Raw genomic sequence first — 14,505 nt, 5'->3', positions numbered from 1 at the left:
ATACCAAAATTTATAGCTTGTTTGGTAAGAGAGAAAATACCATCGAAAGTCGTGTCCCAGCCTCAAGGTCTTGTCTTAATGTATATTTTAACCCTTACAGGAAATTATTACCTTCACAACAGATATTGGTTTTCTTGACAAATGGTAAGAAGCATAAGCAATGAATGTGGCAATAAAAATGTGGCAACGATATCTATAATAAAAAAAGATCAAATAATTATGTATTATGTTTGAAAGATATTCCTTCCAAAAAATGCAGTTGACTTAAGGTCAGTTCAACAACTGCATTTAATTTTTGTACAAGTTTCTTATGTGGCACGTAGTTAGAACAATAATTGGGAGTAGGGACATATACATATAACATGCCATAATAGTTTCTTTTGAAATCAATTGTTTTTTTATGGATTATAAAATGAATATATGAATATGCCCAACTATCGTTCTTGCTATGTAACTGTTTCTTGTGTACATGATTGTGATCCACCTCATTGTGTATTCATAAAATTGCTGTTTAATGAGACTTTGTCCATAATTTTGTTAGAAATGATGTTTCACCATAAATCTTTTACATTTCATACATTAAACTTCACAAAACGAAATTCTTTTTAACATACCTTTTGCCCAAAATATGTGTGTATCTGACTAGTGTCTAGTGCCAAGCAGGTGTCTAAGAGGAGCACTTGGAATCAAATGTATGTGGTAACCTTAACCATTTTTTGCAAAAGTATGTGTTAAGTTAATACCAACACCAACGCATGAGCTTTGCAGTCTCTACCTTATGGATTCTGCCCAGTTGTGAGAATTTATAAAGGAATAGAATTCCACAAAATCAAAAAAGGAAACATATGAGCTATTTTAATTGATACAAAGTTTTTTATTTACTTGGTCAACTTTAAAATGCACTTCACTCCACCCAAAAAACTTTAACAAAGTTCAATAAAGAAGAGAATTATTAATATATGGATCTACATTTAATCAAAATTATCCTTACGTCCTTATAAAAAATAAACAAGTCATGTACCCTTTTTTTTTGTTAATACAAAGGTTACTTGATGTACTTAAGTAGCAAATCAATTAAGTTAGAGAACATTGACATCTTTATATAACTAGCAGCAAAAAGTTTGTTATTTTTATAATTTATATTATCTGACTTTAGCTGTAGATGATTTTTTATTGTTGTAGAATATTGATAGTTCATCTGAGTAGACCTGGTTGGTTACTTATTGTTCTATATATATGTATATTGCAAATATGTGTACATGTTGAAAAATGTTGAAAGAAAATATTTGTTTCTCGCAAAATTTTAAAATCTGTTAGCAAGAGTAAGCCAAATAACTACAGTGTTTCTACAGTTAAGAACATAGTTATACACAATACTTTAATATCAAAAACACATGATTTTTTACTATTTCATGTAGTTGCTCAATACTGCTGCAAAAGAAAACAATTGAAATTTATCTTTGATGTTGATGTATCAATGTATAATATAAAATAACAGCAATATGTGCTGAGTTTGCATCTGCCAGCATAAATATGGGAAACTGATCTTAGCTCAATCAATCAAATTAATTAAAGAGAATTCAAAAATCAATCATCAACACATGTTACAAGAAAAATTCATGCATTTGTTTTGAATTTATCTGTTTTGCATTATTGTTCTTTTACAAAAGATGCTTTTCGTGTTCTCACATGTTTAAACAAACCTTGCAAACATTTCAAAATAATCTCAACCTTCAGTCTCAGTTTGCACTGATCTACTCCCGAGTTCTTCAAAACGTTTCCTCAGTTTGCATAAGCATGTGCAAACACAGCACACATATCTTTTTATCTTAAGGAATATCATTCTAAAACATCTTGATTTGAGAAACAATCACCGGTTTTTTAATCAGTTGCTCTTGCAATTAACTTACAATTTATCCCTGTCTTTCTGAAACCATATTAATAATCTGATACCCATTGGAACTCTACTTTTATTCAAACGAATAGTAGGTTCATGTATTTCAACATTTTCGTTGTCGAGGACCATTTTTGCACGATACAAACAGCTGAAAAATAAAAGGAAAAAAATTACGCTGGTCATTAGTCGGATGATATAAATCAATTTTAAATATGGCGAATTTTATCAATGCATGTTAAATATTTAACAAAACACATTTAACATACTTTTCAGTAGATTGCATCTGCGACGTGCGACGTTAAAACGAAATGCTAACTTCAAATATGTCCGATGATCCGAATAGAATTATACTTCGACAAATTTGAATTTGTTTATTTCACAGTTCACTCGCAAAATGCATGCTGTGTTCCAGGATAAAAGGGACATAGGGTATCTTTGTCGGATGATCTCTTGATCTCCACAATCTCCACTCACTGACCTGTATACTAACTATGGCAAGCCCAATGAACTCTACTACGGTGGCCTATATCCGCCATGGCAAAATATTTCAATTACAAATCTAAAACATTAGTAACTATACGTCACAAAGTTAATACTCACGGCAAAACATATATACTCAACACATTCATGAATTTGAACACATTTTCCACAACAAAAAGAACTTTTACAAAAAAGTGAGTCCACCATCATCTCTGAAAATGACTTTTTATCATCTTCATATTTTTACAAAAAGAGCATTATTCATGCATTTGAACACATTTTCCAGAAAAAAAATTTTTACAAAAAAAGTGAGTCAACCCCCCCTAAAAATCAATTTTATCAAATTTTCATATTTTTACAAAAAGAGCAACATTCATGAATTTGAACACATTTTCCACAAGAAAATGAACTTTTTCAAAAAAATTGAGTCCACCCCCCTGAAAATAAATTTTGTCATATTTTCATATTTTTACCAAAATAGAATCATTCATGAATTTGAACACATTTTCCACAAAAATAGGAACTTTTCCTAAAAACGTGAATCCACCCACTTGAAAATGAATTTTATCATAAAGCCATATTTTTAAGAAAAGACCATAATTCATGCATTTCAACATGTTTCCAAAACAAAAGAACTAGTACAAAAAAGTGAATCCACACCACCTGAAAACGAATTTTATCATATTTTCATATATTTACAAAAACAGCATCACTCATGCATTTGAACATATTTTCTATGTCAAAAAGTACTTTTACAAAAAAAGCGTGTCCATCCCCCGTAAAAATGAATTGTATCGTAAATGCATTTTTCACAAAAAGACCATAATTCATGCATTGGAACACATTTTCCACAACGAAAAGAACTATTACAAAAAAATTGAGTCCATCATCCTCTCTAAAAATGATTTTTTATCATATTTTTATATTTTTACAAAAAGACCATAATTCATGCATTTGAACACATTTCCAAAACAAAAGAACTAGTACAAAAAAGTGAGTCCACACCACCTGAAAACGAATTTTATCATATTTTCATATATTTACAAAAACAGCATCATTCATGCATTTGAACACATTTTCTACATCAAAAAGTACTTTTACAAAAAGCGTGTCCGTCCATCCCCCGTAAAATGAATTGTATCATAAATCCCTATTTTCACAAAAAGACCATAATTCATGCATTGGAACACATTTTCGACAACGAAAAGAACTATTACAAAAAAATTGAGTCCATCATCCTCTCTAAAAATGATTTTTTATCATATTTTTATATTTTTACAAAAAGACCATATTTCATGCATTTGAACACATTTTCCACAACAAAAGAACTAGTACAAAAACGTGAGTTCACCCCACCTGAAAACGAATTTTATCATATTTTCATATATTTACAAAAACAGCATCATTCATGCATTTGAACACATTTTCTACATCGAAAAATACTTTTACAGAAAAAGCGTGTCCGTCCATCCCCGTAAAATGAATTGTATCATAAATCCCTATTTTCACAAAAAGACCATAATTCATGCATTGGAACACATTTTCGACAACGAAAAGAACTATTACAAAAAAATTGAGTCCATCATCCTCTCTAAAAATGATTTTTTATCATATTTTTATATTTTTACAAAAGGACCATAATTCATGCATTTGAACACATTTCCAAAACAAAAGAACTAGTACAAAAAAGTGAGTCCACACCACCTGAAAACGAATTTTATCATATTTTCATATATTTACAAAAACAGCATCATTCATGCATTTGAACACATTTTCTACATCAAAAAGTACTTTAACAAAAAAAGCGTGTCCGTCCATCCCCATAAAATGAATTGTATCATAAATCCCTATTTTCACAAAAAGACCATAATTCATGCATTGGAACACATTTTCGACAACGAAAAGAACTATTACAAAAAAATTGAGTCCATCATCCTCTCTAAAAATGATTTTTTATCATATTTTTATATTTTTACAAAAAGAGCATTATTCATGCATTTGAACACATTTTCCAGAACAAAAAGAATTTTTACAAAAAAAGTGAGTCCACCCACCTGAAAACGAACTTTATCATATTTTCATATATTTACAAAAACAGCATCATTCATGCATTTGAACACATTTTCTACATCAAAAAGTACTTTAACAAAAAAAGCGTGTCCGTCCATCCCCCGTAAAAATGAATTTTATCATAATCCCATATTTTCACAAAAAGACTACAATTCAGACTGTAAAAGTTTTGTGAACCCACAATGTTTTGTGAACCCACAACATGTCTCCACTCTCCAGGGAGGACTTCATGAGATGCAGTGGTTGAATCACTGAAATTGAGAGGGGAATATCTAATGCTAGGTATATTAGCAGCATCAGTAAATAACAAGAAATTGTGAAGTGCAACACATGCCTTCACAATTTGAACAGCTTTCTCAGGGTAAAATTCCATTGGTTTTCCACGAATTCGCCATCTAGCAGTCATGATACCAAAGGCATTTTCAATTACCCTTCTAGCTCTGGAATGGCGGTAGTTATAAATTTTCTTGGGATTGTCAAGGTTATTACCTTAAGAGTAAATAGAACAAAAATGGCATTAAGATCAACTGCTTTAGCAATTTACTGAGGCTTGGGAAACTCTACCAACAAGCAGCCAGGAAATTCTTTTGATCGCAATTCTTGTGGGGAATAAAAAAACATTTTGAATGAGTCTTACTGAGACATAAATTGAATAAATTTATTTCATTTTTGAAGTCACAAACAGTTGATATAAATTTACAAAAATATATGAAATAACAATTTTTTGATTAAACATAAGAAAAATATTTTCGATGAAGATATGATCTTCGCACTTTATTGGACAATTTATAAGCAATTGTCTCATAAACCTGAAAAAATCAGGTGACTCAACCTGGTTAGGTGTCAGAGCACTGCACCGGCACCGCAGAGGTCATGGGTTCGAATCCCGTTGAGTCACCTGATTTTTTCAGGTTTATGAGACAATTGCTTAAAAATTGTTCAATAAAGTGCGAAGATCATATCTTCATCTAATTTCAAACAACGCACTGCATAAAACATTCATTTAACATTCATTTCACGAGAAAACATGAGCCCAACAATATTGACCTGCTCACCACTGTGTGACTTCATAGCTCAGTTGGTCAGAGCACTGCACCTGCACCGCAGAGGTCATGGGTTCGAATCCCGTTGAGTCACCTGATTTTTTTCAGGTTTATGAGACAATTGCTAAAAAATTGTCCAATAAAGTGCGAAGATCATATCTTCATCTAATTTCAAACACCGCACTGCATAAAACATTCATATAACATTCATCTCACGAGAAAACATGAGCCCAACAATATTGACCTGCTCACCACTGTGACTTCATATGACAAAGAATGTAGTTTGCATGAGTTGTTCTTGTGTAGAAGAAAACTGATAAACGAAACTAAAAACCTTGTTGTTGGTATACTCTATAGGCCATCATAGAAACGCACAACGCTACACTACTTAAAGAATGGCGGTCAGCTAAAAATGTCCAATTCGATTCTACGTAGATCTGACAATTGCTTAAACGTTGCTCATTATGGTAATCAGCTTATTCTACCTAACATATCTCTGGTATTGAAGAAATACTTTGTAAACGTTCACTGGTATCGAAGAAACAATTTGTAAACGTTCACTGGTATTGAAGAAATACTTTGTAAACGTTCTCTGGTATAGAAGAAATACGTTGTAAATGTTCTCTGGTATTGAAGAAATACGATGTAAACGTTCTCTGGTATTGAAGAAATACGTTGTAAACGTTCTCTGGCATTGGAGAAATACGTTTTAAACGTTCTCTGGTATTGAAGAAATACGTTATAAACGTTCTCTGGTATTGAAGAAATACGTTGTAAACGTTCTCTAATAATGAAGAAATACGTTGTAAACGTTCTCTAGTATTGAAGAAATACGTTGTAAACGTTCTCTGGTATTGAAGAAATACGTTGTAAACGTTCTCTGGTAATGAAGAAATACGTTGTAAACGTTTTCTGGTATTGAAGAAATACGTTGTAAACGCGACAGGCCAATTTGAAACACTGTTCTACACTTTATCTTCACAAATATTGTGTTTGCTGTAACGTTTCACACGCTAAGTAGCTCTAATTGAACACAAAATACACTACAGCTACCCTCAATAAGAAAATTCAGTGTTTTTCCTGTGCTTACCTTTTATTGAGCGATGAATGTCGTCTTGCATAGCCAACCCATGATCCACGTAAACTTTGCCTCAAATCAAAGTTGCCGCGCGACGAAAGTATTCCAATGACCAAATCATAATGAGAATAATTCTCTGCTGTCAAGAAGAACATTAGTTTAAAACATTAAAGAAAACAAGTGGAAATACAAATACAAAATTGGACTATGGAGGATAAAGTTTTTAGATAACATGGTTAAATAACACTAGCGAAAGTTTCAATAATAGATCACTCCTGACAAAGACATAAGACTGGAGCATATAGTGACACTCACGTTTCAACATTAGATCACTCCTGATGAAGAAACTACGCTAGAGTATATGTAAACTTATCTTTCAACAACATATCGTTCATGCTCATGATATTAGATAGACGTACGACAATCTCTAATTTCATATAAATCTCGATAAAGAATCTGCTCCCCGGAGTTGACATGCTATTAGATAGGCAACAAACAAAGATGAGATAGCTGTACAAACCTGTATTATCGCAGCAAAGCTTCAAATCTTTAACAAGATGATTATAGATGTATAACACGAAAATAGCGATCAATATTAGTAAAGTTGGCTTAAGGATGTCTTTTAATGTAAACATAAGTTGAAATTAAACAGTTACAATTAACTATAACGTAGAAATATCCTTCCCTAATTAAAATAATCTTCACGTTATCCTCAATAACGAACTATACACATTGCTGCATTTTAATACATACGAACTTTGACCTCGGGTGTGTTGCAGAAACGTCATGTAACCAGTCTCAAAGTAGCAATATAAATTAGCAAACGTTGTGATCTATAACTTGTGAGAGTGTTCAATAAAATTGTTGAAAGATACAGTCCTTTGGTGATGTTTGAAACTAGATACATATTGAATGTTCATTATAAGATAAGTGCAGCCTTTCTTAAACTAAATATTCACCTGTGATAAATCACCCAAATCGTTCCATGCATTCCATTTTGCCTTTCCAACAAAGTCCAAAGTCCCAGGCTTTGGTGTATTACATTGCCTAAAGAACCCTGGAAATGTATATTGTTATTTGGGTTCGTCTTATTTTAACTTTGATTGTATTGTATGGTGGGACTGTGAACAGTTATAATTGAAAAAATTCACTGTGCCTTTGCAAAATGTGATTCAAATGCAATGATGCACATTGTGCTTAAAATTTAAAGTCACCATTTAATTGAAGAGCTTGTAGTTAGGAGATACAACAACTAATGTTCAAGCTTTATGTAAAAACCGGATACAATATCTTTATGAATCGTAAAATACCTGCTTAAAAAGGGCGTACATCTTTAACTTCAATTCATTCCCTGGATCTTGAGTTAAAGATCCTACTTTGTCTTTTGCTTCTTTAAACTGGTGAGAGATATCAGAGAACTTCGAACCATCTTCGTAAAAATGTTCAGGTTTAAATAAGGTCGAGATAGATAGTTCACTATACCACGACGAAAAATTGCATATGCTTTACAAACTCTTGGCGTCACGTTCATTTGCTATAATAAAATTTACAATTAATATTTTTTTATTATTGATTGAACGTTGGACGAATAAGAAAATTGATATCTAGAAATGACATGAATGAAAGGCAAAAGTAAATCAAACATGTGACTATTTTTGACCAATGACATTAGGATGTTGATAGTGGTTACAATGGATGATAGTGAATAATTATGGACATGCTTTCAAAAAGGCGTATTCTGAACAAGTGGTATGTTAACTATATCGTGTATATTATCCGACTGGTGCAGCTTAAGAAGAAATTTCAGGGCTTCCATTTACTACATTTTTCAAAGTTCATGTATGAGGACAATATTTCTTCGCGTATTCATATTTTTTAGGAGTTTGCAACATCAAAAGTTCGAAGCAAGGCAATCGATCAACAGGGCTCAGTCACTCAGTGCTATGCTTAGTACTTTTTTAAATATCTATCGGGAAGTCTGGCTGGGAGAATGGTACTTAATTATGACTAATTCTAGGCTAACTTTGTCAATCCAAGAACACGTGCAGTACTGGTTTTTTATAAATCGGGGTATTAATTTTTGGGTACACTTGCAAAATTTATCAATTCAGGAAGAAATTCAGACGCTCAAATGACTTCTTTTACAATAACGTGGAGAGGAAAGGAACACACAAAAAGATGATGCGGTAGGAATTTTTAAAGTGTTCTTTTTATTGTTTCTGGTTGCACAATTTCATATTAATTTATTTTTATTACCACAGTTATATTGACAAAAGTATGTGTACAAATTTATTTATGCCCACAATGTGGTGTAAGGAAAAACACTTATTCGGAGCACATTTTCCAATTTCAAGTCTGGATTCTCTACATCCTTTAATCACAATGTCATATATGTTAATAGAATAGCAGTGTGTCATATGAATCTCAATTTTTTGAACAAGAAAATGAATTTGGGGATTTGGTAAGTTTACATGTATTGTAAAACTATGTAGATATAAAAATGCGCTATGTTTATGGGTTTTTTTTTCATTTATATGTAGAATGAACAAAGTGAAGATATTGCTGAAAATTATGACAAGCACCAAGAGTTAACCACCAAAACACAGGTTTTTAATGTACATATTGATATTGTTTCTCATGAAAAGTCATTGGAAGTGGTTATATGTAGGACTGCTTTCACTAGAAATAACTAAAAAATTTGAAGTAATTTAAAGAAGGCATGCATTATTTAAACACTTATTAAAAGTCTGTACACATTTTAAATTAAATAATGGTCTTTATTTGTAGGACTCTGAAGATATCTTTACCAAGCAATCTATCTCTATTATTACAGAGGAACCCAAACAACCATGTCAACATAGTCAAGTAGTTCTCACATATACAGTTATACTTTATACTGTTTACCACTAGTCATGTTTTTAATGTGTTATAAATTGACAATATGCTTGTTGATGGCTTATGCATGAAACACTGTGTAGCAAAACTTTATTAACATCTGGTAGAAATGTGCTCAACAAACATAAAAATATATTACAATAGATATTTTTGAAACAGTGAACATTAATAATTACTGTGTACTTGCTCTTTCAGAATCATTTGCTACCCACTGGCCACTATACTGGGCTATTGTTACAGTTTGACTTTGCATCAAATGTATCACGTCAGCAATCCTTTGTTGTTCATGATTATAATGCAAACAAAAGAACAATTATGGTGATGTCAAATTTTATTTCCATAATTTCAATGTTGGGTATATACCCAACTAAATGATATTACTCAATACGCTTTTTTTGGTGCTATAATCTGAATGTATTTTTTTTTTCAGCATAATTCATTTGTATTTGTACATCGATATCCCCACCTATTGCTTGATGGCTATGGTTGGATATTGTGCTGCTCATGTGATGCAAATAGAAAGCAATTTGTTGAAGCCCTACCTAATAATATACAATTAGATCCTCAAAAAGGTATGTAAAATAGATGTTACTGAAATGAAATGATTAAAACAGGCCAAACAACATTTTTGTACTTGTCAGATATACCATATCCTAGTTGCATACACATATTAGCAATGGAAAAAATATCTGGTTGTGTATGATAGAAAGTTTGGTTTTGAAGCTAAAGATTATATTGAAAAAAGTAAGTGTTGTGTGTTACTCTTTCAGGATATAAGGTGTCTGAACAGCTTCACCAAATTTTGACTTACACTTACATACTATTTGTTTGAAGACCCTTGTCAAAGATGTGAGAACTTGTTACATATTAATCTGACATTGCATGTAGTGAATGTCTCAAATTTGTATTTGGCTTATTTTTTCAATGTAAAGTTCTTCATGTGGTATGGGAGAAAATGTCTTCATCCTTAAATATCAGTTTATTGGACATTTCAAACCCTTGTGAAGTCATCGTTCTGTGTTTTTACAAGACCCTTGTTCGACATTGTTCTTATTACATGTGGATGTTAACCAGCACAGCTTTACAAGCAAAAATATTGTTAAAACTTGTGAATGATTATTTACACAATATATTTATCTCATCGAATTTCTTTTAAGAATGCAGAATCCACATCCATGATGCAGTCTGTTTTCAGTGATCATTCCTACCATGAGATGCAACCTGAAGAAATATGTTTTGTTATGTGAAAATAACTTTTTTGTACAAATACACGTATTGTTTCTCAACCTTCTAATACCCCACAATTTGTTACCATACATCCTGTGCCTAAGTTCAGGAGCTTCTATAAAGCTTTTAGGGTGATAACAACAGGGCAAATTGAATTTATTTATGACTATTGAGGTATAAACATTCATACTCACATACATACATAGCCACATACTTACAGTACATAAGTAGTATAGTACATGGGGGTAGGAGATCAAAAAAAGTGTACTTTTTTTTATCTCATACGCCCCATGTACTATACGGAGTTTAACCGTGGGTAAAAACTATCTTTAGAAATAAATGTTAAGAAAGCATCGTTTCGGAGGCGATCCGGCAGCGCAGAGCACTTCGTGCTCGAGCAGGGGGATGGGATCGCCGAGAATTCATGCGAGCCTGGTGGGTAAAAAATTCTAGCTTTAGCTAGAATTTTCGGCTCGCCCCCGTGGTGTCCGAAGGACGACAGACATAAAATATGCTCTTTACAAAATATGGAATCTATATGTTTTTGAAATATATAGGTGCGTTTAAATTTTACAAACAGTCTTTACAAACAAATGTTAACAAGCATCGGTTCGGAGGGGGATCGGCAGCGCAGAGCACAAAGTGCTCGAGCAGGGGAATGGATCCCCCGAGAATTCTGGAACCCAGGTGGGGAAAATTTTTCACGAAGTGAAAAATTCGGGGTTCCCCCATAGATTCGATGAATATTCGAAGAATATTCGAGAATAACAGAGGCTTAAAAAATGCTCTTCAAAAAACCGTCTTTAGAAATCAAGTGTTAATAAAACATCTTTTCAAAATTTGGAATCTATATGTTTTTGAAATATATAGGTGCGTTTAAATTTTAAAAACCGTCTTTAATAATCAAGTGTTAATAATCAAGTGTTATTAAAATATCAGTAGCAGCGCGCTTTATAGTCAATGGTATATTGGATTAACTAGTGGTCTTTAACCATGGTCTTGAAACTCAGCGCGTGGTATAAATATTCTTTAATAATCAAGTGTTAATAAAGCATCTTTTTAAATCGTTGTGTCGGGCGATAAATTTCAGGCAACTAAGCCTGAAATTTTGAGCGCAACAATGTCATAGATGCTCTTTAAAAAAATATGGAATCTATATGTTTTTTTTTAATTTGTCTGTCAAGCGTGTGTCACATGTACATGTTTAACAATGTTTTATATAATTTTTGTTAAAAGTGTTTTTACTAATTGTTTCAGGATTTTGAATCTTTTTGTATATCGCTTTTGTATTAATTACTTATTACAAACAGTTATCATTATAACTGTTTGTTAATATTTAGTTATTTGAACCGATATTATAATGACCATAAGCTAATGTTGTTACACCATCATCTAATATATATCGTTTATCATCAAAACAGCTGAGTGATACTTTATTAATTTCATAACTACTAAGTTGATGGTTTACACTTCTAATAGTTTTCATTGTATGATGCATTTGTTTGTTTTCAAATAGTGTTGTTTTATAGTCTTCATGTTTTATTTCACTCTTAATAATATTTTTCTTAATTCGTTTAGCTTTTTTATCTCCTTTATTATTATCTTTAATATAACTATACATCTTGCTTCTTAAACCAACAAATTCTTTAACTACTATTCCAGCAGCTTCATCTTTCATTTTACCAATAACTTTTTTATTAGTTTTATCATGATATTTATGGTATTCTGGGTAATCACTAAAATCAAATTTATCTTTATCAACCCAAAAATCTTTATAGACATCTTCAGTTTCGATTTCATATGTTAAACTATCTGTGTCTGTGAAAAGAAGTTTAGCTTTATCACCATACCGCTTTTTGATATAGTTGTAATGAAAATCATACATAAGAACTTTACTCAAATCTAAGATACACATGCCAACATATGCTGGTCTATTAAGTGTTAGTGTTTCTTTGATCTTATGCACAGCCACAAGGTTTTCATTAAAGATTTTACTACTTACATAAGTAGGTTTTGAAGATAATTTTAATAATTTATTTTTATTAGTTACTAGTCTAACATCTATTCGTTTCCTTAAGTTTTCCATAGTCTTACCAAATACCGAATTATTCATTAATTTGAAGAAGTCTTTTTCAAAAGAATTTTTTGCATTAGTTCTTTTTTGAGTATTAAAGTCTATATATTTTTTCAACCATGGAGATTGATTAAATTCAAGTACTCTATGTACTTTAGTTAACTTTAAACCAAGATCTAAGTATAGTTGAAGATTTCTATAATGCAGCACATACTTTTCTTTATTTTGTAATGTAGGTATTAATTTTGAAACTAAACCTGTTGATATATTGTAATTAGAAGCAATTGTCTTACAATATTTTGACAACATATCGCTTGTTACCTTAACTTTTTCCGGTGGAACAGGATAACCGTTATGTAAATCATGTAGTTTTTCAGGGTATTCTAAATCAACTTCTAAAATTAAACCTTTTTTACTATCTGCTTGATATTTAGCAAGGTTTATGTTGTTAATCTGTTTATCAGTTAACCATTTGAAATTACCAGTAGGTAAGTTTTGTGACATAGCCCAGCCATACAGATTGTTAGCATCTAAATACATTAAATATTTTGATGGCTTATTATTATCAAGATGATTGATATTTGTTATTAGCTTTACCATATCGATTAGAAATATAACTAACACCTCCTCTCATACCCTTTTCAATGAATTGAAACATATCAATATCTGTCATTAATTCTAATTTAATATCTGTCATCTTTAACATAGCATCCCAAGACAACCCAGGAGATGTGAAATAGTGGCATGGGTCTAATTTATAATATTCAAGACATGTTTTCGAAAGTTTTCAAATACATCAGCTAATAACAAAACGTCTGATTTCAGATACAGGTCGTGATACTCACCCATGTTTTTTAGATTGAATGTATTCCACACTTTTTGTGCATGATGGTATTGTTCATCTGATATATTATCAGCAGTAAGAATACTATAAAAGTCTTTTTGAAGGTAATTTTCATCAAACTTTTCAAAGCTATCCATATAATCATATGGGTATATACCTTTTTGAGTCATTAAATTAAATTTTTCACCTTGAAACTGCTTATAGGTATATTTAAATGAATCTTTAGGTAAATTACAAACAAGCTTTTCAAGACTAGAGCTCATAAATTGAAAACTATCAAGAAATGTTAAATGGTTTCCTAACATAAAAGCCATATACTTTTCCATATTATTAGGTATAGCATTTATATTCATATGCGTTTCTTCACCTTTGTTTTTGTATGTATGCTTATTAACAATAGCTCCGATTTCTTGCATAATAAAATGGCTGTCATACCCACGCAGATTGTGAAATATTACTGGGATTTTAAATTTATCAGAGTCTATTCTAAGTTTTAAATTACAATCTTGATGAGCTGACCCTCTATATTTTCCAGTGATATGACAATGGTCTCGAACTCGAATATCTTTGTTAGTATATTTTTTGTTACAGATATGACATTCATCAGCTTTTTTAAATTTTTCTTCATCATCAGAGGTCATTTTTAATGGTTTATTAAAGTAGGTTTTCATAATATTTTTACAATATTTAACTTCTTTTAACATAGCTTCCATAAATTTGTAAACAGCCTTTTCACCCCTATATAGTTGAATTGGTTTCGTGAATTTATCATCATAACAACAAACAACTTTATATCCATAACCACAGTCTGTATGTTTCTGATAGGCTTCTGTATATGATTTTTTATTATTTTGGGTACAATTAGATATCTTTTCTGTAATAGCCTCAAAATCGCTA

General features: G+C 31.4%; 1 protein-coding gene, 2 long non-coding RNA genes and 1 other non-coding gene across 7 annotated transcripts in view; 3 read left to right on the top strand and 1 right to left on the bottom strand.

The window, feature by feature from the left end:
- The window catches only part of LOC124447430 (glucose-6-phosphate exchanger SLC37A2-like), a 125,401-nt gene extending 123,069 nt beyond the window's left edge, over positions 1-2,332 (bottom strand). Inside the window, exons 1-3 of the mRNA XM_046998354.1 lie at positions 2,164-2,332; positions 1,911-2,045; positions 112-193 (exon numbers count right to left, since the gene is read on the bottom strand). Coding sequence (XP_046854310.1) covers positions 112-193; positions 1,911-2,045; positions 2,164-2,180 — 234 coding nt within the window. The 5' untranslated portion in view covers positions 2,181-2,332. The remainder of the gene's footprint in view (positions 1-111; positions 194-1,910; positions 2,046-2,163) is intronic.
- Positions 2,333-5,509: 3,177 nt separating this feature from the next.
- Positions 5,510-5,584, top strand: Trnaa-ugc. Its single transcript has one exon. It is a non-coding gene; the product is annotated as a tRNA-Ala (tRNA).
- A 2,652-nt stretch (positions 5,585-8,236) lies between these two features.
- On the top strand, positions 8,237-9,632 carry LOC124445980. 2 transcript variants are annotated; one of them, XR_006948310.1, is made up of 6 exons: positions 8,237-8,317; positions 8,448-8,561; positions 8,680-8,754; positions 8,970-9,029; positions 9,109-9,174; positions 9,356-9,632. It is a non-coding gene; the product is annotated as an uncharacterized LOC124445980 (long non-coding RNA). The 2 variants fall into 2 exon arrangements; XR_006948309.1 differs by lacking the exon at positions 8,237-8,317 and having other exon boundaries at positions 8,326-8,561.
- Positions 9,633-9,675: 43 nt separating this feature from the next.
- LOC124445981 lies at positions 9,676-10,828 on the top strand. Of its 3 annotated transcripts, XR_006948312.1 has the most exons (4): positions 9,676-9,781; positions 9,894-10,035; positions 10,105-10,207; positions 10,621-10,828. It is a non-coding gene; the product is annotated as an uncharacterized LOC124445981 (long non-coding RNA). The 3 variants fall into 3 exon arrangements; XR_006948311.1 differs by having other exon boundaries at positions 9,894-10,207; XR_006948313.1 differs by having other exon boundaries at positions 9,894-10,211.
- The last annotated feature ends 3,677 nt before the right edge of the window (positions 10,829-14,505 follow it).

The sequence above is a fragment of the Xenia sp. Carnegie-2017 genome, unplaced genomic scaffold, assembly GCF_021976095.1.
Source record: "Xenia sp. Carnegie-2017 unplaced genomic scaffold, XeniaSp_v1 HiC_scaffold_22, whole genome shotgun sequence".
Lineage (NCBI taxonomy): Eukaryota > Metazoa > Cnidaria > Anthozoa > Malacalcyonacea > Xeniidae > Xenia > Xenia sp. Carnegie-2017.
This window is presented reverse-complemented; position numbering and strand designations above follow the sequence as displayed.